The sequence below is a fragment of the Peromyscus californicus genome, unplaced genomic scaffold (assembly GCF_007827085.1).
Source record: "Peromyscus californicus insignis strain IS unplaced genomic scaffold, ASM782708v3 Scaffold_24__1_contigs__length_46423439, whole genome shotgun sequence".
In the NCBI taxonomy this organism is placed as follows: Eukaryota; Metazoa; Chordata; class Mammalia; order Rodentia; family Cricetidae; genus Peromyscus; species Peromyscus californicus.
Window position 1 is genome coordinate 5,269,882 of NW_026294535.1, and position 23,927 is coordinate 5,293,808.

At 45.6% G+C, this 23,927-nt stretch overlaps 3 protein-coding genes across 4 annotated transcripts in view; 2 read left to right on the forward strand and 1 right to left on the reverse strand.

Moving 5' to 3' along the window:
• On the forward strand, window positions 1–3,715 carry LOC128119634 (protein BRAWNIN). Its single transcript, XM_052753016.1, has 3 exons — window positions 1–102; window positions 356–472; window positions 2,542–3,715. Exons 2-3 carry the CDS (start codon window positions 365–367, stop codon window positions 2,635–2,637), a joined length of 204 nt encoding a protein of 67 aa, XP_052608976.1. The 5' UTR covers window positions 1–102; window positions 356–364; the 3' UTR covers window positions 2,638–3,715.
• Window positions 3,716–4,914: 1,199 nt separating this feature from the next.
• On the reverse strand, window positions 4,915–18,203 carry Hsp90b1 (heat shock protein 90 beta family member 1). The gene is made up of 18 exons (XM_052753015.1): window positions 18,040–18,203; window positions 17,028–17,130; window positions 16,142–16,283; window positions 15,537–15,653; window positions 14,348–14,679; window positions 12,205–12,316; window positions 11,919–12,038; window positions 10,941–11,057; window positions 9,677–9,814; window positions 9,512–9,589; window positions 9,332–9,397; window positions 8,433–8,702; window positions 7,992–8,237; window positions 7,453–7,589; window positions 6,317–6,395; window positions 6,071–6,226; window positions 5,667–5,786; window positions 4,915–5,224 (listed from the first exon to the last, which is right to left on the reverse strand). The coding sequence occupies exons 1-18, from the start codon at window positions 18,086–18,088 to the stop codon at window positions 5,195–5,197; spliced, it is 2,412 nt and encodes an 803-aa protein (XP_052608975.1). The 5' UTR covers window positions 18,089–18,203; the 3' UTR covers window positions 4,915–5,194.
• Window positions 18,204–18,374: 171 nt separating this feature from the next.
• LOC128119632 (tetratricopeptide repeat protein 41-like) overlaps window positions 18,375–23,927 on the forward strand; it is a 58,359-nt gene continuing 52,806 nt past the window's right edge. The window contains exons 1-3 of one of the 2 annotated variants that reach the window (XM_052753014.1): window positions 18,375–20,217; window positions 21,352–21,449; window positions 22,633–22,690. The gene's annotated coding sequence lies outside the window, so the exon portion shown is untranslated. The remainder of the gene's footprint in view (window positions 20,218–21,351; window positions 21,450–22,632; window positions 22,691–23,927) is intronic. The other variant, XM_052753013.1, reaches the window with a different exon arrangement.

A 23,927-nucleotide genomic window follows, 5' to 3' on the forward strand; every position in this document is an offset into this window, starting at 1 on the left:
CTTGCCCTGGCTTTCCGCTCCGGCGCGGCGCCGGTCCCCTGCACGTTGGGTCCGGCCCCCTGGCGGTCAGCTCCGGGTCGTCCTGCGCTCGTGCATTCCCCGGTACCGTCATCCGCTCGCGGGGTCGGGGGCAGGAGCGAGGGGCTGCAGCTGCTCCCCGAGAGGCTCAAGGGGCGAGGAACCACCGGGCCCACCTCCCACCTGCCCGGTTGTCGCCGGCTGTGCCGCTCGCTGGTCACCGCGGAGGAAGTTGCGCGTGTACCCCAGGGCAGCATTGCACCTCGAGTGCCTCAGCTGTCGGGCAGTCTAAAAGCCACCCACCCCTCTAACGCCGTGCCCTTTCCTTCCCTGCCAGCTCTCCACCATGCCCGGGGGCGTGCCCTGGTCCGCCTACTTGAAAATGCTGTCCTCCAGCCTCCTGGCCATGTGCGTCGGGGCCCAGATGGTGCACTGGTACTACCAGCCTGACCTGGTGAGTGCTGCGGGGCTCGTGCCCATCCTCGCAGCTACACCCCAGCATTCTGTCTGTCCGTTTGCTCAGTCCCTCTTGACATTTAGAGCCTGGTCTACAGAGTGAGTTCCAGGACAGCTGGGGCTACAAAGAGAATCCCTGTCGGAGGGGCGGGGGGACACATAGTGAAGTGCCAAGAAACTTAATGGAGACACAAAGTGGCAAGAACTTTCCACGGAAATGCAGCTTTTTTTTTTTTTAAAGATGTATTTATTTATTATGTATACAGAAGAGGGCGCCAGATCTCATTACAGGTGGTTGTGAGCCACCATGTGGTTGCTGGGAATTGAACTCAGGACCTCTGGAAGAGCAGTCAGTGCTCTTAACCTCTGAGCCATCTCTCCAGCCCGGAAATGCGGCTTTGTGTCTGTCTTTTCCCGGCATACTTACCAGCAGCTCTATACCAAGGAAACAATGCCTAGAATTTGATCCTGTGAGGTTGACTTGATTCATCTCATTGCTATTGGAGATGTACAGGGCTTGTTACCAGCAGCTACCTGTACTTTGGGAGAAAGCAACACAAAACCAGTCTCAAAAATGGGCATACCAACGGTCCTAGGCCACCTCAGTCTGGCTGGGTGGTAGCATTGGCAGCAGGCATCTTTACTGATAGACTTACAGGCCAAGGTGGCTGCCTGCTATCAGATGCTGGACGTGTTCCTAGTATTTAAGGAATTTATGTCCTGTGCCTACCTAGTCTTTTGGAATTATTCCAGCCACCACTGTTACAGTAACTAAAAGGTTTAGGGAAAGAGCACAGAAGAGACCATGGTGGCTGCCCAGGGTTGGCACACAATGCCGACTTAGGGAGAACTGTTAAGGATGCTATTTCAGTTGTCCAGCATGCCTCATAAGGACAGCAGAAGCGACAGCTGTGTTCTTTTAGTTATTTAGACTGAAGACCCGGAGTCAACCTGTTCCTCTCACTGCATGCCTCAACAGATCCCATTGGGATCTGTTGTGAATCTGCAAGATACATCCACATCCTGCCCACTTCTCCAGCCACTGTTGTACCTACCCTGTTCAGGCCACCATCAGTTAGCTCCTTTCTCAGTTAAGACAGTGGCTTCCTGACTGTCTTCTGCCCTCCACTCTTGCTTTTCCTGGTCTCTTCTCAACAGCTTCCATCACGTCTTTTTACCCTTGACTCAGCTCACACTATAAAACTGCAGTTGCGTTGAGACCCAGTCTAGAATTCCTCAGTGTTATGTTCCAGCAATTCCCATTCTAGGTTCCTACCCAACACCAAGACATACGTCATCATACTAATTTGTTTGACCTTGTACATGTTCATAGGTGGGAACAATGCAGACATCTGATGAATACCTGTATAAAACATAGTACCATCTATATAGGGGAATATCATTCAGTGATCCTACATTAATGAACCTTGAAAACCTGCTAAGTGAAATGATCGAGTCACAAAAGACTACATGATACATGATGGGCAAATATATGTGGACAAAAGTGGGAATCATATGGGAACAAGATAGGAGTTTATTTGGGGGCAGTGAAAAGATTCCAAAATTTTATTGTGATAGACTCATAGTTTTGATTATACCATACTGTGTATGGGAATCAAACTCAGCCATCCACATGCTGCACATCCCATGCATTTCTTTCTGCCTTCCTCAAAGGCAGAATTGTACATGTTTGCTCATTGCTTTATGCATGTCACGTGATGGTCACTTCATATCTTTTGAATACAATAACCACCATTAGTTATCTTCTGGGCCTGGTGCATGGTAGAGAGCCGGCAAACAGTGCAGGAATGAATTTCCAAGTGTTGAAATTCTCATTGAAATTGTGAGTCAATTGGATTTATCCCTGTGGACTTACGAGATCTAGATGATTTAACTGTAAATATACAGACAGCAAGAAATTTAAATCAACCAGGGGTCCTCATAATGGTGATGGTGTTGAGTAGCATGCACGAGGCTTTTTGTTCTTTCTCATGCTTTTTAGATCTCATTGACCTGTTGTCTCAGATGTGGTAGCAACTGTTTTTTGGCTTGTTTTTGTTGTTGTAGACAATACCTGAAATTCCACCAAAGCCTGGAGAACTCAAAACGGAGCTTTTGGGACTGAAAGAGAGACACCACAAACCTCAAGTTTCACAGCAGTAGAAACTTCAAAATACAACTCTGCCAAGAATTCTGTGAATAATATTTTACATATATATTTTTACATATATTGGGTAAAACGACTTCTTAAAACGTCTAATCCAAAGACAAATGCTGGTTGGTAGGAGCTGATAAAGTTGACTTGTATTATGATTCGGTTAGAATTTTTTAAAGTCTCACTATGCATCCTTGGCTTACCGGGAGCTCACTGTGGAGATCAGACTGGCCTCTGTAACGGGGTCTTGCTGTGTAGGCCAGGCTCACCTCAAACTCAAGACAGCCCTGCTCCGCCTCCCAAATGGTGGAGTCACAGGTATAAACGACCACACACTTGGTCCAGTGCCTCTTAAGCGCCGCTTCAGCTTCTTGCATTTGACTGGGAAGATGTTTCTCTTCAGTATCACACGAGACTGAGTATTTGCAATGTCTCCTGCCATTATGATACTTACTTCTCTGAAAGAGCTTGATTTTAATGTTGTTATAAATTACATACAATAAGTCAGTGATAATGCTTAGAGTCTAAACATTGAGAAGTAATATTTGCACCAAACTGTATAAAATATTTCAAGTTTGAAGTTCTTTTGGAATTGTGTGCCTAATGGAATTGCAGCATTAGCAACTTAGCTTGTCAAGGTGCTTTCATCCCCCAAATTCGAGAAAGCAAATTAAAATGGGCATTTCTTCGTAAAAATGGCATAAAAACTTAAATGAATATGCTGAGTTGAAATGCGTCCCTAAAAAATGTTGACCTCAACCCTCAGTACCTGCGACTGTAGGACGGGCCACAGGGTGGGCCTGGTGCACGGGACCAGTCTTAATGCCACAAGAGGAAAGGCAGGGAGGGCATTGTGTGGAGGTGGACTGGAGTGTCGGAACCGCAAGCCAGGAACACAAGTACTTTAGGAAAGGATTCCGCAGTCACAGAACAAGGCCCTGCTCACCCTGGACTCCACTTTGGTCCCTCAGAGAACTGTGACAGCACATCTCTTGCCACCTAGTTTCCTACATCAGCTGCAGGAAGTGAACTTGTTTCAAGATTTTGCCCCTTCTGTAAATGTAGAATAAAAAGTAATTTATACAATGGGCCTGTTTTTTAAAGACTTTTATGTATGAATGCACTGACTGTATTTTTGTCTGTGTGCCGTGTGCGTGTGCATGCCTAGTTCCCTCAGAAGCCAGGAAAAGGGCATCAGATAGCCTGAACTTTGCGAGAGGTCATGTGGGTACTGAGGACTGAACCTGGGTCCTCTGGAAGAGTAGCCATACTCTTAACTGTTGACTCTCTCTCCAGCCCCTTAAGGTTAATTTACACAAGTTGTATGAATGTGTGGACACGTGTGCATTGCCATGGAGGGCAGGTGTCAGATTGCCTAGAATATGAGTTATAGACAGTTTTGAGCCATCAGGTGGGCTCTGGGAACTCAACATAGGTCTTCTGTAAGCAACAAGTTGCCTGCAGTCATTTCTCCAGTCCCAGACGACATCTTTTAAGCCCACCCTAATGAACAGACTGTGGCTCTGAAGCTGAGTTTTTTCTGTTTGATACAGGGTCTCACTATGTAACCTTGCTGGTCCTAGTAGATTAGGCTGACCTTGAATTCAAGATCTGCCCGCCTTTGCAGGCAAAGCAAAACACTCATGCACATCAATTTTTTAATTTTTGACAGGGTCTATTTCTTCCTGGCACTGGCTAAGTCTTGCTGGCTTTGAACTCAAGAGATAGATACTCCTGTCTCCCAAGTGCACCACCATGCTCAGCTAACATAAAATTACCATGGTATGCATACCTTTAATCCTAGCACTCTGGAGGCAAGTGGAGTTCTAGGCCAGCTGGAATTACATAGCTGTGAGAGCATGTTTCAAAACAGAAACCACTGGCAAGTTACTTCTAATTACCCCATGGCCCTCACTGTGTCTTACTGAGTGCCCACTTGACCCCCACCACCCAGTTAATGGCCTCCCCTAAGTTTCCAGTCAGCTTCCTCTAGCCTGTGAGGACTGCTCAGTCTAAGGTTTTTATGACCTCTAAAGAATGACATTCAGTGTCCCCCTCCTGTGTGTACTATAGAAGGTTGCCACCAAGTCTAGCCCACATTCAAAGTTTATATTCTGATCCTGGAAGGGGAGTTATTTGCATGTGTATCAACTTGTTTAGTAAGAAAGATGACCTGAAAAGCAAACCACCCGACCTGAACAAACCAGCTCTTCTTTTTCTAAAGAACCTAACAGGCAGGGAGAAGAAAAAAGTTATCCTGCTGTGTTAGGAAAACAGTCGGCGGGTATTTGGGACCTTTTTTATTTTTATACACATGACAAGATTTTACACCAAGAGTCAGTTAAATAGTACAAATTTACATTCATGAGGAATGTTAAAAAAAACCAAAACAAAACAAACTCAACTAAAAAAAACCCACTTCTTCCTGTGACCCATAATCCCAACATTTTACAGTGCAGGGGAGGTGGTGGCTTGGGGGAGCATCCAAAACAAGTCTCTCCGAAAAGAAAGGACTTTAAAATTTCACATTCCCTCTCCACACAGGATCCGTGGTGAGAAGATAATTTACAATTCATCCTTTTCTGCTGTAGATTCCTGTGAAAACAAACGTCAGAAGACACTTACAATCCAGCCACTAACCCTGCCTTATGGAAAAGCTCACATTTAAACTGTTCTGTTATTCTGTTTGTAGTTGCTTATTGGCAAAATAATTCAGAACCCACCAAGATCAATGCCTACATCTAAATAATGAAAACTTTAAAAATGAGGCAGCAGCACAGGAGTACACAGAAAGACCCGATCTCAACATCCCGCTCCATCCCGAGTGTTTGCACACAGTGAGCAGCACGGGGGTGGGGTGGGGTATCAAATCTGCTTAAAAAGATCTTGTGAATGCTGGATAAAATAAAGGAATGAAACATTTCCTCCAGCTTCTGAGCTTGGTGTCTGATGCCCACTTCTCTGGATTTACTCCTGTGTGACTAGCCTCACGCAGCCCCATCTGGGAAGAACTCAGTCGGCCCACTCTCCCTCAGACCTTTGCTGTTTCTTCCTCCTCCTCCTCCTCTTCTTCTGTGCCTGCATCCACCTCTTCCTCTTCGTCTTGCTCCGTGTCTTCTGCTGTGTCTTCTGGCTCTTCTTCCGGCTCTTCTTCTACCTAAAGGTGACATCCACGACCCTGGTAAATGCCTTCCGTCTATTTTCATTTTGCTCTCAAAATGTTTAAGATGCTAATGGGTGTTTTAATAAGAACTGTAGTAAAGCCGGGAAACTATCAGAAAGGAAGACAGGGATTTCTCCTTCATTTTATAGGTCACTCTAGGGGTTCAGACATGGAACAAGTTACTTCTAAGAGTAAAAACTAAACAAACTTCTAAAGCAGTATCACTTAATTGGGAGACAATTGTTCCTAACACTTGTGGAAGAGCCCAGGGTACAAACCTGTGCTTCAGGGTCAATGTTTAAACTGAGGCGAAGCATTCTTTCTATTCTGTCTCCGTATGCCTTGGTGTCTGGTAGAAGATACCCTGACCGGAGTGTTGCTGTTTCAAACAAAACGACAGCAAGATCCAGGACAGTCTTGTCCTCTTCATCCTCCTGATAGAAGGCACATTTGACTAATATTAGCATACAAGTTACAGAGCGTCCAGTTTAAACAGACAGGAGAGCAGCCATAGCTTCACTCACCTTAACCCGCCGAAGCATGTCTCTGATCAGCGGATGTCTGGGATTAATTTCAAATGTTTTCTTCTGACTGGCATAGTAACTGTGGAGGGACAAAATGAGCATCAGTTAAGATGCCAATTTTAGGGTCCACATGCCTAGCTTTAATTAGAGAAAAAAATTATTGCTTCCTTTAACAGGAGAGTGGCCATGGTAAGGTTAAAAAAAAAGAAATAAAAGGAACTATTTAATGATGACTCCCAAGTTCTTCTGGGTTAATTAACTGGTTTAATGTCTTGTTCATCCCCTAATACCTTAACTGAGTCATACAGTGATGGGTGCTGCTTAAGTTCATCATCTCCATGATTCCTTTTCCAGTGTGGGTCCCTAAACTCACTTTTTTACTTAACACCAATTAAAACTTTGCAGTGTGTTCTGTACATTCTCATGCTCATTAGTATTTTACTTCAACTTTTTCTATAAATCCAAGTCCAGAGGGTTTATCTCACATCTGCTTAGGGTATAACTTGATTACTCTGATGGTCACAAAGACAAGAGCCACCATAGTGTAAACGCAGCGAGTGCTGAATGGACAGTAGCTTTTCTGACACTGACAGCTATGTTTTAAACATTTTATTTTATTTTTCTTTTTTTTTAAATGTTCGCGTTCTTTTATTTTTCTTTATTTATTTTATGTATATTATATGGTGCTCTCTATCTGCATATAGATCTGCAGACCAGAAGAGGGCCTCAGATCCCATTACAGATGGCTGTGAGCCTCCATGTGGCTGCCGTGAATTGAACTCAGGACCTCTCTGGAAGAGCTGCCAGCGCCCTTCCCCGCTGAGCCACCTCCCCAGCTCCTTAAACATTTTATTATAACGTAGGATGAAAGATACAGCAGCATTTTTTACTTAGAACTCAGAGAGCCTAGCATAGTGGATCTCTGTAAATTCCAGGCCAGTTTGGTCTACAAAGTGAGTTCCAGGACAACCAGGGCTGTCACAGAGAAACCTTGTCTCAAAAACCAGACCAAAAAACACTGGTGAGTTATGATGTAATGTGGACATCCCCCTCCCCCCCCCCCCCCCCCAAACACACACACAGGGTTTCTCTGTATAGCTGTGCTGGTGCCTTGGTGGGACATCCCAGTTACTTACTTTGTGGAGATGTCCTTGCCCGTCTGGTATGCCTGTGCCTTCATAATCCTCTCCATGTTGCCAGACCATCCATACTGGCTGGCCACAAGAGCACAGGGAGACTCTGTGAGACGCTGCGATACCACGGCCTTTTCAATCTTAGGATGGGAAACATCAGACACAAGTGAGTCTCAGCAGGTAAGCAATGCAGTCACCCCTCAGATGACTGACAGAGGCATTCAGATTCAGGGTCCTTCAAGGGACACTCATTTCAACTTAAACCTGTAAAAACTTAGTACACACTCAGTAAAATCAGTATTAGAACAACAGGAAATGTCTGTAAGGTGCAAACTCACTCTACCCCGTATTAAACCCAGGGTCTAAAGCACAGCAGATAAAGGTGTCCCTGAGCTGCACCTCCAGTTTCCTGTTGAGTCTTGAGTGCCTGAGGCTACAGGTACCACTCTCTACAACTGCTCATGGTTACAAAGAAACCAGGTGTAGATCAGTTTGAGCTAATTCTTAGGTGTGGACACTAAGGTCTGCCCACCACAAAGTACCTTGTCCTTAAGGGCCTTGTCCTTCATCCAGGTGAGCAGAGGTTCAAATTCCTTCTCTGTGGCTTCCCGGTTTTCCTTAGTCTTCTCGCTCTCATCAAACTTCACTCCTTCTTTGGCAACGTTCTGGAACCTCTTCCCATCAAACTCGGGAAGGGCCTGAATGCAGTATTCATCCACGGGCTCTGTGAGGTAAATAACCTCATAGCCCTTTTTCAGCAGTCTCTCAACAAACGGAGAAGATTCAGCCTATAAAATTAAAGGAAGTGTGTTTCGTCAAGTTCTGCCTTGGTGTATCAGCTGTGTCTCCACAGCATTAACAACCCCGTGTGAAAGAAGGACCTGGGGGTAAGTGTCCTCTAGTGGCGGCCAACTACTCCGGTGACAATTAACTCCTTTCCTCTCAAGCACTGGCTACCCACAGCTAGCTGCTTTTCCTCTCACCTCTTTCCTGCTTGATCCAGCCATGAAGTAGATCTTGTCCTGTTTTTCCTTCATTCTTTCCACATACTGATCTAGACTAGTGATGTCAGTTGCGTGGTGAGAAGACTGGAACCTCAGGAGCTTCGCAAGCCGGGTGCGGTTTGAGTGGTCTTCAATCACGCCAAGCTTGATGTTGGTGCCGAACTCCTTCCAGAAAGTATCGTTGTACTTCTCATCGGCAATCTTCTTGATCATGTCCAGAGTTTTCCGGACAAGCTTCTTCCTTATCACCTAAAGAAAACGGAAATCTGGCTAGGAAAGTGCGCCTCAAACCTTGGCAAGTGTAAGAGACCAGAACAGCCACTGGAACAGGAGAATGGCCACACTACTGCCACTGATCAAGGGACAGGAAATGACTGGGTACTCTTTCACACTGAGTTAGAATTAACGACAAGTGTTTTTAATGTTAGTATTCTAGAACTTTAGTATTTTGACAAAATGACTAATATTTTCAAATGCTTAAAAACCAAACCAAACCCACCTCGTCTTCTAATTACCGTGACACTGGTGGGAGCAGGCTTACTGTGGTCACACACACACACAAGTGACCATGTGATAACACACTTGTCTGTGGACCACAGAGTAGGTGTGTGTTGGGGCAATGTGTCAGCTCGGAGACCCAACAGTCCAGAGTGAAAGAAGTTCCCTTTTTGAGACGGGATCTCATGTTAAGGTAGGGTGGCTTCAAACTGCTAATAAACCCTGGCATGACTAGCAGGACCTCATGACCTTCCCACTGTTATGCCTGACAGAAGTTCTTTTGGACAAAGACCAGCTCAAGCACAAAATCTAGCTGCCCTCCTCACAGAACATCCTCGCACTCCAACTAAAGGGCAAGGAACCCAACTACAAGTCCTCACCTTGAGGAGTTTATGTTGTTGAAGAGTCTCACGGGAAACATTGAGAGGGAGATCATCTGAATCCACCTGCAGATAGCAAATGTCCACTGAGCAATAAAATTAACTCCATACCAAAAAACCCAGCACTGCTCGACTCCCACCCACTCCAATGCCCATGCACCCCATTCTTCAGATACTTACAACACCTTTGACAAAGTTAAGGTACTTGGGCATCATATCATGGAAGTCATCTGTGATGAACACGCGGCGTACATACAGCTGATGGGAACCAAACAGAGTCAGTCACCTTTGAAATCATACTTTTCAATTTTAAACTTAGTTTACAATACTTAAAAACCCACCTACCTTAATATAATCGCTCTTTTTGGATCCATATTCATCAAACAGACCACGAGGAGCAGATGTGGGCACAAATAAAATTGATTTGAAGGTGACTTCCCCTTCTGCAGTAAAGTGGATATAAGCCATGGGGTCATCACTTTCCTGTGGAAAGTACTTGGGTTATTCACATCACAGGGAAAAGCAGTACAAAGGCTTAGCACTTCATCACACCCACAAGCATTTCACAGAGATGGCCCCTCACCAAATCAAAACAGAAAGGTGGTCCCAAGAGCAAGGCCGGATTCTGACTGGGTAAGGTTTTGGATGACTGCTGATAACCCCACTATCTGTTAATCCAAGAGGGTCATGACATGACAGCAAGCAGACACTAACTTTCATGCCATGCCAAGTCCTTCAGCACAGCTGATCTGTACAAGACCTTGTTCAGGAAACAGTAACTAGAAGCAATCTTAAGTCTAGTTTTACATTCTTAGGAGTCAAAATGATGGATCAGTAAAAGAAAAAGAAAAACAAAAATCCCCGAGAAACAGCTTCAGTAGTATCTTAAATACACGGCAATGTCTGATGTTGTGTGCGAACTCTTTCAAGATCACATTAAAAGCCACTCACTAACTTACGTCCTGTTTTATGCTGGAAACCAACGCTGACGTAAGTGGCTCTTAATGTCTCTATAACATGTTTCTCAGTCATCCTGTGAGACCCGTGGATGACTCGTCTCATATATACATGCATTATTAAAATGACAGTTTACTTCTAAGTGTTTAGAACAACTCTTGGATCTCTACTGCTTCATTAACAAACATATTGTGTGTGATTACTCTTAAGACGACTCCTAACCAGAAACCAACCTCCAAGGTTCTTGTGAAATTTGAATATAATTGTTGCCCTTGCAAAAACTGTCTTGCAAGAGACACAACATGGTTGTTATAAAATTTTTTGTATAATCTTATTGGGAAAAATGGGGATGAACAATCTTTATAGTCACATTTCATATTTTTGTTGTTGTTTTCGTTTTTCGAGACAGGGTTTCTCTGTGTAGCTTAGGAGCCTGTCCTGGAACTCACTCTGTAGCCCAGGCTGGCCTCGAACTCACAGGATCCGCCTGCCTCTGCCTCCCGAGTGCTGGGATTAAAGGCGTGCGCCACCACCACCCAGCCACATTACCACCACCCAGCCACATTATCATATTTAAATTAACAAATATGCTGATGATTTTGTACAACTCATTAATAACTTAAAAGGAAAGAACTCTTGACATAGAATTTACCTTTGAAAAGGATTTGTAGAAAGCTTTGTATTCATCCTCTTCTACTTCTTTGGATGGTCTCTGCCATATTGGTTTGATATCATTCATAAGTTCCCAATCCCAAACTGTTTTTTCAACCTAAAGTTAAGATATTTGGTAAGTTTCTTTTAGTCCTCAATGGTTAACCTACAAGTGATCATTATTTGCTATCTAATAGCGGTCCTACTAACAAGCATTTTTCAAAGCACAGGTCTCTTTTTTTTTTAAGAGGTAAGTTCCAGCTATGTGGCCCAGATTGGTCTCAAATCAAGAACCTCTTGCCCCTGCCTCTAAAGTGCTTGGATTACAGCAAAAAGCAAGTCTTTCACTTAGCATTTATAACCAGTACTTAACATGAAAAGGAAAGTAGCCAACATCATAAATTCAACAATCTTCAGCAACACTTCTACTCTCTCTGCTACCTAAATCAGTTAAGGAAATGTTTTGATAGTAGATCACAACATGCTAGAGAGAGGATACAGAAAGCTTCCAGGATTTTAAAATTCAGAATACAGAAGACACTTAACTAATACAAAAAGTCAGAAGGTTTTTACAGAGGATTGCTACTCAAAGCATTCCAGGATAAAACACAGCACATAAACAAAGGCCATGTTTTTAATAGTAGAACCACCTGGAAAACGAGAAACTTGTAAAAATGAAGCCTCATGAAGTTCTAGGCCTGGAGAGACGTTGGCTCAGTGGTGACATTGACTGGAGGCTGGATTCCCAGTGTCCACACAGGAGCTCACAACCTCTCTAATGCCAGTTCCAGAGGCCCCAACACCCTCTTCTGGCCTCCATGGGTACCACACACACAATGGTGCATAAATATACATGCAAGCAAACCACCCACACACTCAAAAACAATTTTGTTCAAGACTGAAGCTTCATAAGCCTGCATGGCGGTTGGAAGCTGCTCTCCCCCAGACGCTAACATCAAATCTGAAGGGCCAGGCCTACTTTCTTGGTCTTCGGTTTCTTTTCTTCCTCCTCCTCCTCCACTGCAGCTTCATCGTCAGATTCTTCCTTCTCTTCTTTAGCTGCTTCGTCTTCCTCCAGGGGCTCCTCGACGGTCTCGGTCTGTTGAGTAGAGTACAAGGACAGTTAAGCTTGCTGGTGTCATCCCCATGTCTATGGAGCAGCAACCACTGTCAAGTAAAAGGCCTCCAGTAGGAAGCACACAACACTCACCCCAGCTCAACACTCATGTCTACCAAGGTCATGCATGACATTTATCCAGACTCACCTTGCTACTCCACACGTAGATGGGGAAGTTGATGAACTGAGAATACTTCCTGACGAGATTTTTAATTGTGTCCAATTCAAGGTAATCAGACGCTTCTTCTTTTAAGACAAGACTGAAAAGAGAGAGAATGCGCCATTTAGACACAGCTTGCCCACACTGGTAATGACAGCCAGCAGTTCTGTATGACACCTGACACAGTAAGAACTGCCCTCCCCCATCAGAAGGCTGTGAGCTCAATATAACACACGGGGAAGGGAAAGGAGACTTCCCTGTATTCCCTCAGGTGGACAACAGTGTTTTCTAGGAAACAAAAGTCTGAGTACGCTGGGAATTTTCATTTCTCAGGGTGAGAAAGCAGTTAAACATCGTCACTTTCAGTTTTATACCGTCGTTCTAGAATCGAAGGATTAGGTATCCCTAAATAAAAACATGGTAGTACAGCGCTTGCTGGGCAAGCGTGAAGGCCGAGTCTGATCCCCAGCACCCATGTAGAGAGCGGGGCACAGTGGCTGCACTCATCATCCTGGAGCTGGCCACATCAAGCCTAGCCATTACCCAGACTAGCCTCATCAAGCCCCACTGCAACTGTGTCAAAACAGAAAAGGTGGGAGAGTTCCTGAGGCAGGAGACTTCAGGTTGTTCTCTGGCTTCCACCCACAAACATGTGTACAACCACACCCCACCGCCAAAACTGAGGGTGGGGAGCAGGGGTCCACAGCTCCAGTGTCTACCCTGAGTACTCGACAGACACATGTGACTGGTGGCCGCACTAAAATTGTAACCAAGAGGTGACCTAGAATATGGGAGGGCGCACAAGTTCTGTGCAGATACAACGCCATGTACAGAAGCCGCTCTTCATCCACTGGCTTTGGAGTCCGCAGGGCTCCTGGAGCCCACCCCAGGCAGACCGAGTGAGTCCCCTTTTACGGTGCTGCGGCGCTGTTGAGAAGGGAGTGTGTGTGCCGGCAACAGTCCTCCTCCTTCCCACACACGCGCACACTGAACCTTTATGTGTCGGGGGACTACGATGTGTGCCAGCGAGTCGGACTTTAAAAGCTGAGGAAGAATGCGGTAAAGCAAATCAACAGTGACCAGAAGGGATGCATCAACATTTCCCAGATGCAAACTTTCTGACCTTATCGCTTAGCTCTCACAGATCTCTCCTAAGGGTTAGAGCAGCTGATTTAGGGATGAGAACACTACAAAATGGATGTCTTTTTGTAGCGTTTCTGGACATTTTCAATTCTTCAGCTGGGCCATCCTGGGTTGCTTTTGGAGCCTTCAAACACACCCTGCTTCTTGTCTATAGAGTGTCTAAAGGTAACATCTGTATTCCAGGAAGTTTCTGATAATAACTCTTCCTGAAAATGCAGGAGCCGTTAGCATCCTTTCTTGCTTTTGACTCCGAAATTGTTTTTCATACTCTAAGGAGCCTGAGCCCTGTGAAAGCACGGGACTCCATCTATCCATTTCCCATTGTAACCCCAACCCCAACCCCAACCGCTACCAGACATTCACCTGATATGGGTGACCGGTGATGTAGGACTTGAGAAAAGGAAATCTTACTTAGGAAAGAAAGCAGCAGACCTGTTGTATAGTTTCATTTGCTTTACTAACCAACACTATGCTATTAAACTGTCCTAAAGTACACGCTAGTCAACTGTCAGGCTGAAAACAGTTATCACGAGTTATTACCCAGATAATCTTGCCAGTCTCTTCGTACATGAACATCTGGCACATTCTCTGATTATTTATTCTCTTCACCCCACATTACAAATCATGAGTATTTAAAAAAATAGAGAACCAAAACTATCAGCAACTGCAAGGGTGAGAAGTCCTTTACGCCTGAGAACACACCACCCCTTCCTTCTTCCCGTCTTTATCTAGGCTTCTCTGAACATCTCAACCTCCTTCTCTAATCTGGAAAACCCAGAGCTACCCCTCTAGGAGAGCTCACTTCCTATCTGTGCTCTCTGTACAACAGCAATCATAACACTTTGTACCTAGACCCCTGCACATCTCAAGTCTTCCTTCCAATGGGACAGCAATTTCTTCATGTCATGGGCAAGGAAGTCAGGCCCACAGTGAACCACATGCTCAGGACCTCGTTCTATTGGTGTGTGTCAGAAGCAGCAGTACTCACGTGATTGTCGTCCCCCGACCTAGTGTGTTTCCTCTGGGGTCAGCGATGACAGAGAACTCATTGGAGTCTGACTCCCAGATGTGCTGGGTGTCATTGTTGTGTTTGGACGTGACAATGACCTTATCTGCTACAAGGAAGGCAGAATAAAAACCGACACCAAACTGGCCAATCAGCTCAGAAGTCGACTGGCCGTCTTCTTGGGCCTCTGTCATTTTGTTTAAAAACTCGCTCGTTCCAGATTTGGCAATGGTACCAAGGTTTTTAACCAGCTCCTCTCTGGTCATTCCTACACCAGTGTCTGTGACATGCAGCAGGTTCTTCTCTTTATCACACTGAAAGCAAGATAAGAATCAGAGAGTTAGGTCTCCTTATTTACATTATGCCAAATGCCAGGTTCTACATGGAGCAATGACCAGCTTGGGCCACATCAACTTTAGATAGATACTACTCTGTAATCTACTTGATGGCATTTCAAAAGCACTCCTTAAAAGTATGTTTCTTTGTATTTTTAAATGCAGTGCACTTCAGAAAAATAGGAAGAGACTGGTTCAAATGTCAAAGAACAGATACTAACCCAAATAAAACATTTTGAAGATAAAATTCCAGAAAAACTATTTCATAGAACACAAAAGGACTAAAATCAGTGATTATTCATGTTCTTCATTAAATACCCCTGGCTGTCTCCAGGAGCCTGGTAGGACTGTGCATGTACCCATCCACGGGCCATGTGATTATTTCTGCCCAGTGAAGTTGCAAGTGGGAGTTGTGAGTGTGACTTTCAGGCTGAGCCTTTAATTGATGTGCGACCCTTTGCACCATGGCAACCAGAGATACTCCAGATGGCTGCTCAGTCAGCCTATGGAATGATTTAAGCCCAGGACTTGGCTACCTTTCCCTAAAGGGCCAAGTAGTATCTATTTTTGGTTTGGGAAGCCATAAGACCCTGTCACAGTGATTACTGCCATTGTAGATAAAATCATTTATAATGTTACTAGTATGACTGTGTTCCAATAAACCTAATAAAAATAGGCAAAGTCAGATTTGTCCCACAAGCAGCCTGAGGACTTCCAACCAAATCCACTGTGACTAGCAAGTCACTTTTTGCAGCAGAATAACCCACTGTATCCAACTGACGGACTGCCTGGCTTCTGAGGTTCCTTTTTAAAAAGGACAGTTCAGTTAAGCTTACCTTAATCTTGACCGTTAACTCTTCATTCCCAGCCAGGGCATTCTCATCAGTTAGTGAGATGAGCCTTATCTTGTCTAAAGCATCGGAAGCATTTGAAATCAGTTCTCTCAGGAAAATCTAGAAGGAAGTCAGAGTAACACACTGGGATTAACCCCCGGGCACAGTAAGATGTTGCTTTTTCTGCCAAATTCCTCATTTCTCCTCAGAAACATGAAAAGACAAGCTCTTTGTGGTTCAAGGATGGCTTCACTGTCTTCATAAAAAGCCAGGTGTGGCTCTTCATAAAAAGGCCTGTGGTAACTACAAGGGCTACCCCAACTGGTGAGAACAGGGATACGATTCTCAGTCCACCCTCCATCTTTAGTTCACTATACCTGAGAGCTCAGTCTGTGTGTGACTGCCCCTCAGTCAGCAGGCCACAACCATACTCGGAGCTAAAAGGCAAGACTGGGAAAATGTCAACTCTCTTCCTCCCCCACTATAACCAGCAACAACTCTCATTCATTCCTATTGTGTATTTAAACTTCACAATTACTATATACCTAAATCTTCCTAATCTACTACCACAGGGATACAAACTGCTGTCCTAACCACGTGACACTTACCTCTTTATTTTTATACAAAGAGTTGATGATAAGTTTCATCATCCTGTTAACTTCGGCTTGGAAAGCAAACTTTTCAGACTTTTCTCTAAGTTCTCTTATTTGTGATGCGTTTAATCCATCCAACTGAATAGCTTCTTCCTCTCTAAGGAAATCAAATTAGATAAGCAACTGCTTAGTTTTCATTTGAAAAAAAGTCTCCAGTCAGGACAGAGTGACGGTCTGAAGACTGTCTCATTGAAGGGTAAAATGGAAACCTTTATAAACTACCATTAACATACCAGCTCATTTTTATCACAGTAATGGGCTGTCACTCAGTGGGAAATAGTTCCTAAAATTCCCAGAAAAATAAACCCAGCTACCCTCTACTGAAAATCAAGTACTCATGTATGCATGTCCTCACAGCTAACACTTTAGTACTGTTGCTAATTCCTAAGAGATCAAAATTTAAAACACAGCTCTCCTATTGCAGAACTCACATTTTAAAGTTCCTGGCGTAAGTTCTATTTTCTTTTTGTATTACTAACTTCACACAAACGAACAAAATCAATCTGAAGTCATCTGTCAGTTCTTAGAGTTCCCAGCACGAGCTGTGTATCTGGTCCTGTAGCATCACTACCAGCTTTTGTTTTTAGATGCTGAGATGCCAGGCTTACCCCCAGCACCTCATTCAACTTCCCTCCTTCAATCCGTAGTCATTCCTAGCTAAGAATTAGGAGAGACATCTGTGTGCAGATAACTGGGTACTCCTCAACATTTCTGATTATTTGGTATCATTAGCAACTATCTTATTAAGCACTGGATGTTCCTTAGGCTGGAGAAGGAAGAGGCAACCACTGTGTCCCACAGACTTTTAAGGTTTTATCAGCAGAGTTTCCAGGGCACCGACCTCTGCACAACTTCATCGTCTGTCCTTGAACCTTCTCTGCTTTTACCCAGGTCCTCTTCTACTGTACCATCCACATCGACTTCATCGTCAGCTCTAACAAACCCTGAGGAAAAAAGTTAAAACTCTCAAAACACTGTGGCTTCCTCTCCTTCATACAAAGAACAAGACCAAGCAGGGCTAGAGATAAAGTTAACAAAATTCAACAAGATGGGGGGGAAGGAAGAATGATGTATTGATTTCAATAATCAATGTCACACCAAGTTAGCGCGCTAAAGTTTAAATGGAAATGCTCAATACCCCCAGTAGACTCTGGAAGACCAGGCAGCCATCACTTGTGTCCAACGCTCCCTCGAAACAAGGCTAGAGTGATACAGGCCCCATCGACACCCACACGTGTTGCACACAGTGTGGAGGCCTACACTCGCTAAGCTAAAACGTGGGCCTGCCTTAGTTGTCACAGGAAAGAATGCAAACAGGGTTTTTGCAACTTCTAGAGAGGGGAACTGAAATCGGACCCAAAGGGGAAGACGTGTCAAGGACTGTGCTCGCAGCACATTGGAATCGGGCGCTGGCCTGAGGCCGCACGCCTGCAAGCCCCGCGTCAGGAAACAGAAACGCACTTCCGAAAAATCGGAGGGCAGGGGCCGGGGGTCCTCAGGATGGGGTGGCCAAAGGTCGGATCTGATGACAAAAGTCCTTAGGGAGGGGCCCGCGGAAGGCTCCCCCGGGACTAGAGTCCGAGAGGCCGCGCCCCGCCAGCGAGACTTCGGGGAGCGCTCCAGCTCCATCCAGCAAGGCATTTAAATGCCCCGGCTCCAAGTCGCCTCTTCCTAGAGGTCTCAGGGCAAGCCTCATCACCCGAGTCTCGGGTCTAAGAAAGGAGATGGTCCCTGTACCCTCTGCAGCTCCTGGCGTCCCCCTCCCAGGCTCAACGCCCCCAGAACGTTCGAGAAGCGGTCGCGAAGACGCGGGGGGGGGGGGGGGAGGCACCCGCTGCCGCCCGATCACTCACCGAAGGTCAGCAGGACGCAGCAGAGGCCTAATACCCAGAGGACCCTCATGGTGCGCGGACGGCGAGTCGCAAGTCCTTTTCGGTCGCAGGAGCCGCCTCCGCCCCCCCACCCCGAGTCTCAGGTCCTCACACCTCCAGCCGCGCGGTCCGCCCACTAAACCGCGCGCAGGTCGGGCTGCTTTTCACCCCACTGCTTGCGGGCGGGGGACGGGAAACACGAACGCACCAATCCCGCCTCACCACGCACTCTCCGCACCCAATGGGGACGCACGGGGGGGACCGCAGCCCACCAATCGGAACTGTCCAGGTGCGGTGCCCGATGCCCGAAGCGTGGCTCCTTCCGATTGGGCTTGGCCAGCGGCTTCCCTCCAATCAAATGGCTCCGCGGGCCCCTCACACGCCGGGCCACCCCTTGGCCTGGGAAGCCTTGGCCTCTGAGGAAAACCGTCCAATGAACGTAAGCGCAGAGCACGTCTGTCCTTTCCTAGAGGTCCCGGGGAATCACTTCCGGCTCCTACAGAACGTTTATTCCGTGACTAGGGGAAACGGTAGCCAAGACAACGCGTTTTTTACCCTTTTCTCGTCTACGACGGGGGAGTCACGTTGGGAGCCATTTTAGCGCTACGCCCCCCGTCACCTTTCTGTTCGACGTTGCTTTTGGGAAAAGAGAAATATGTAAGGGATTGAACACCCTCCCGGGTGCGTTTGGATGGTGGTGAGAAACTACATTTCCCGGCATGCAACGCACTAGGCTTATGGATGCTGGGAATCGTAGTCTTAGGCCTCTGAGCCAGTGGGCGTAGTTTGGCCTCTCTGCAGTCTCCTGTCATGTGTCTGCGGGAAGTGTGTCCTCAGTGATTTAGGATTTCCACCTCGTTCTGATTGCAGATTAGATCTATGCTTGTTCCAGGACTCTAAAGCACACAGTTTTCAGAGGCGGACCTGGAAAGCCGCCCCGCGTGGCCCTAGCCGCCGGGTGTCAAGAGGGCCAGCCCTGAATTCTGGGCTCCGCCTCTGGCCGATGGTGGCACGCGGGTTTCCAGGTCGGCCACCTTGTGCGTCACTCCGGGCTCTTGGAACCTTCAGCTCCACCTGGCGTTTCGCTGCCGGCATCTCCTTACCTCTCTGGTTTTGTTTGCAGTTGAGGGTGGCTGGGTTCTCCAACCCAAAGGGAAACTCCAAGGACTCCAGTTCCTTTGACATCCCTATAAATACCAAGGAACGACCTGGCAGTCCGACAGCCCCTCTGTGAATCAGCTGGACAGCGCGGTGGTGAAGTCCAGGCTAGCACAGAACAGGAAAGGACATGTGCAGATACTTGAAAGCAAAAGCCGCAGTGCTTGCAAATAGCTGGACCGTGGCTTTGTAACTTCGTAGAAACATCTTTCCGCCTTCCGAAAGACAGCAAAGGGGCTCTTTCTGGTGAGGGAAGTCCCTAACGCCAGCTTGTGCATTCCGAAATGTTTTCTAAGCTCTTTAGCCTTATTTTAACAAATTTTCCTCCAGCCCGAGTGCCTGTCTCTAACATACCCGCTCCATCACTGCTTCCTCCAAGAAAATTGGAGTTGTTTTCAGATCATCCAAATTCCTGAAGGCAAGCTTTTCAGTGTCGTAGTGCCTTTGACAGCTTCCGGAATTTAGACTTGCCAATCTTGAATCTGTGGTTTGGTGTTTACATAATGTGATGCCTTATTTACATATGTCTGATTTACCTACATGTAACAAAGCACAGAGAAGCGTTAAGACACAGGCTTTTTTCCTCTGTGCTTGTGTTTGTATAGAGCATACCAGGATCTTATTTCTTTCTGTTTTTAGAAAAAGATGTCTGTTTCTGTGTTTGACAGCCCAACATCACTTTTTTTTTTTTTTTAAGTCGACCTAGTAAGCAACTGGTCTGAAACTGCAAATGCATCTTAACTGGCCAGTGGGGGTTAAATTGGGGCTGCACCTGGGAGGAACTGAGAATGAGAGTCATCCTCCAAAATAAAGCTGCTGTTTGTGGGTAGAAGTTTCTGCAGATGATGGTCCCCGGAAAGAAAAAAGAAAAAAAAAGAAGAAAGAAAGAAGCTCGTAGAATGGTTGGCCCTCATCTGACTCAACTTTGCTCTTTTGGCTCTTCTGAGATTGCTGGCTGAGCGCCCTGTAAAATAAATGGGTGTCTGAGAAGAGGCACAACGGGTAAAATGATTGCCCCGCTTGCACTGTGACCTGAGTTAGGGTTCTCAGCACTTGCATAATGGTCAGATGCTGGTCTGGAAGCCCAGTCGGGGGTGGGGGGTGGGGGGAGGTAGAGACACCCCCCCCCCATGAGAAGATAGAGGAATACACACACACACACACACAGAGAGAGAGAGAGAGAGAGAGAGAGAGAGAGAGAGAGAGAGAGAGAGAGAGAGAGAGAGAGAAAGAGAGAGAGAGAGAGAGAGAGAGATTCTTGGAAGCCTAGTGTGTTTTCCCCATGTTCTGTACTTCTGACTTTTGACCCGTGACTGATGGCTAGTTTCCATTTTGCTGTCTTTCCCCAGCACTATACTCAAAATGGGGTTTTTAAGCTCGCTACTTTTGAATCTGATTCTCTTGCTTCCTAGTGAGACACCCTGTGAGTGCTAAGAACTGAACCCTGGACCTCCTCAAGAGCAAGTGTTCTTATCCACAGAACCATCTCTCCAGGCTCTCTCTCTCTTTAAGACATGGTCTTTCTATGTAGCCCTGGCTGTTCAGGAACTCACTATATAGACCAGTCTGGCCTCCACTTGCCACTGCCTGGTATTAAAAGAGGGTGCCAGCCGGGTGGTGGTGGCACACGCCTTTAATACCAGCACTTTGGAGGCAGAGGCAGGCAGATCTCTGTGAGTTGAAGGCCAGCCTGGTCTACAAAGTGAGTTCCAGGAGAGCCAGGAATACACAGTGAAACCCCATCTCAAAAAAAACGAAAACCAACCCCCACCCCCACCCCACCCCACCCCCCCAAAAAAGAGAAAGAAAAAGAAAAGAGGGCGCCACCAGTCCTGGCTAGTGTTTCTCTTTAACTCTGTATGTTTGTGGCTACTACTGTCCATGGCTACCTTTGTTGTGATTTTTGTCATAGTTCTTAAGCACCTCTAAGGTCATTAGTCCCCGGTCTTGCAGTTAAACTTGGAAGGAAAATCCAGATGGGCAAAGGGGATGCAGTTATGGGTATGAATACTTCCCTCAGGTGTGTGTGTTAATATAACATGTATTAATATAGCATATACTAATGTATATAACATATATATGAGATATATATATATATATATCTTATATATATATATATATGATATATATATAAAGCAGATGCAATCCAGCTGTGGGGAGACTAAGGCAGGAAAGCACTTGGCATTTGGAAGCACTGAAGAACTGAGGGATGGAATGGATACCAAGGGGAACTGGTGGGTTGATTGATTCCTTCCTTCCCTTCCTCCCTTCTTCCTACCTCATTCTGTTTTTCTCTTATTAATACACCAAATATAGGACCCGATCTGTGCTACGTATTATACTAGGGGCTGAAAGTCACTGGTGGACAACGAAGATGTGGTCTTTGTCCCTACAGCGCATGAGCAGTATTAACAGTCAAGGTGCACCATAAGGGAGTGTTATTTAGTTATTTATTTATCTATTTATTTATTTATTGAGTCAAGATCTTGCTAGCTAGCCCAGGCTAGTCTGAAACTGTGTAGCCCTGACTAGTGTCCAACTCAGAGTGTTCCAGAGAGCTAGAATTACAGGAGTACACCTGTACTCCTGGCTGTAAGTTCAAGTACAGAATTTAACCTGAGTAAAGGCACAGCAGAATGCTACAAAAGAGAACCATGGAACTTGGAAGGGAATATTCTTGATCTTGATTTTGGGGGATGCCCAAAACTCATCAAATTGGCTGGGTGGTAGTGGTGCACGCCTTTAATCCCAGTACCCAGGAGGCAAAAGCAGGTGGATCTCTGAGTTCAAGGCCAGCCTGGTCTATAGAACGAGTTCCAGGACAACCAGGGCTACCCAGAGAAATCTTGTCTCAAAAAACAAAAAGAAAAAAGAAAAAGAAAAGAAAAATTGAAGTCCCTTATTTTGTAATTATTGTTTACATATCCCAGATACCCAAGGTCTTAGTTTTGTTTTGTTTTTTTTTCTTTTGGAGCTGAGGACCGAACTCAGGGCCTTGCGCTTGCTAGGCAAGGGCTCTACCACTGAGCTAAATCCCCAACCCATGATCTTAGTTTTTTTAAGCCTCAAATGAATATGAGGATCAGGTAAATTATTGATTTTACTATGAACCTATAAAAATTAAGTCTTACTCTCATTTTGCAAAAACATAAAAATTGAAACAAAAATCTCATTCATATTAGAAAAAAACACATATGTGGGAATAGGCAAAGACATAATTCCAGTATGAAGAAAACTATATACAGTATTGAAGAAATTAAAATAAATAAACTTGGACTGGTCTGTGCCTCTGAATTATGAAGTGCTGTGTAATAAGTTGCAGCTTAAAGACCACCCCCTTTTTGTCTCACATGGTATCTGGTGATCTGAATTGAGGCACACTGTGATATATTTTAGTTTCTGTGTTTGTTTTTCCAGGCAGGGTCTCACCGACATTTCTCCTCCTGCGTCTACTTCCTGAGTACTGGGACTACAGGTGTGTGCCAGCCATGTCCAGAACTTCCTCTCCATTTATTTGGTTTATTATTGTTTTGTTTTTCAAACTCTGTTTTTCTCTGTGTAGCCCTGGCTGTCCCAGAACTCGTCCCTGTAGACCAGGCTGGCCTTAAACTTACAGAGATCCACCTGCCTCTGCCTCCTGAGTGCTGGGGTTAAAGATGTGCACCGCCACTGCCTGGTGTAGCGTTTGCTTTCTTTGACTATCTTTTCTGTAGTAGTGGGAAAACATCTTTATGTGTGTAGTTTTTAACCTTTTGGCTTAGTTGCTTGAGAGTGATTCCCGGAGCGTAGAATCACTGAACCACAGATGTTTGGTACTTGAACATCTTTATTTTTATGGCTATGTGTGTGAGCTTGCATGAGTTCCTGTGCACCACGTGTGTGCAGCTCCCAGCACAGGCTGGAAAAGGACACTGGATCCCCTGGAACTAGAGTTACAGAAGGTTGTGAGCTTTCATGTAGGTGCTTGGAACTGAACTTGGTCCTCCGCAAGAGCATCACTTACAACACGTATTTCCCCAGGACCTATTCTGAATCTATCGCATCCCAAGTGTTAGACACTCGATAGTAAGAAAGAAGTAATATCTGAAGACTGGGCCAGACATGGGGGTGTATACCTGAACTTCAGCACTAGAAGAACAACGATTTCAAGTTTGAGACTAGCCATGATAACAGAGTGATACCCTGTTTCAAGAGGAGGAGGAGGAGGAGGAGGAGGAGGAGGAGGAAGGGGCGGGGCAAGGCTGGGGAGATGGCTCAGTTGGTAAAGTGCTTGTCATGCCCTAGAACCACTTACAAAAGCTGGGCGTGGTGGTATGTGCTTGTAATCCCAGCATTGGGGAGGTGGAGACAGGCAGGTCCCTCGGCCTCACTGGCCACCATGCCCAGCCTCTTTGGCAAATTCTAAGCCAGTGGTAGACTTTATCTCAAAAATAAGGTGAATGACACCTGATGAGCAATATTCAAGGTAAACTGGCTTCCTCATACACAGGATTGCACACACACAGGCACACACACACACACACACACACACACACACACACACACACACACACAACCACTTTCCACACACATACTTTCACACACAGAAATGACCTCTGATCACATGGAAATGAGAGATGGTAGTTTTTTGTAAGGCTTGATGATCTATCTAGCCTCCTATGTGACAGATGAGACTTCTGTTAATAAAATATCCATGTTATTCTGTCATATTT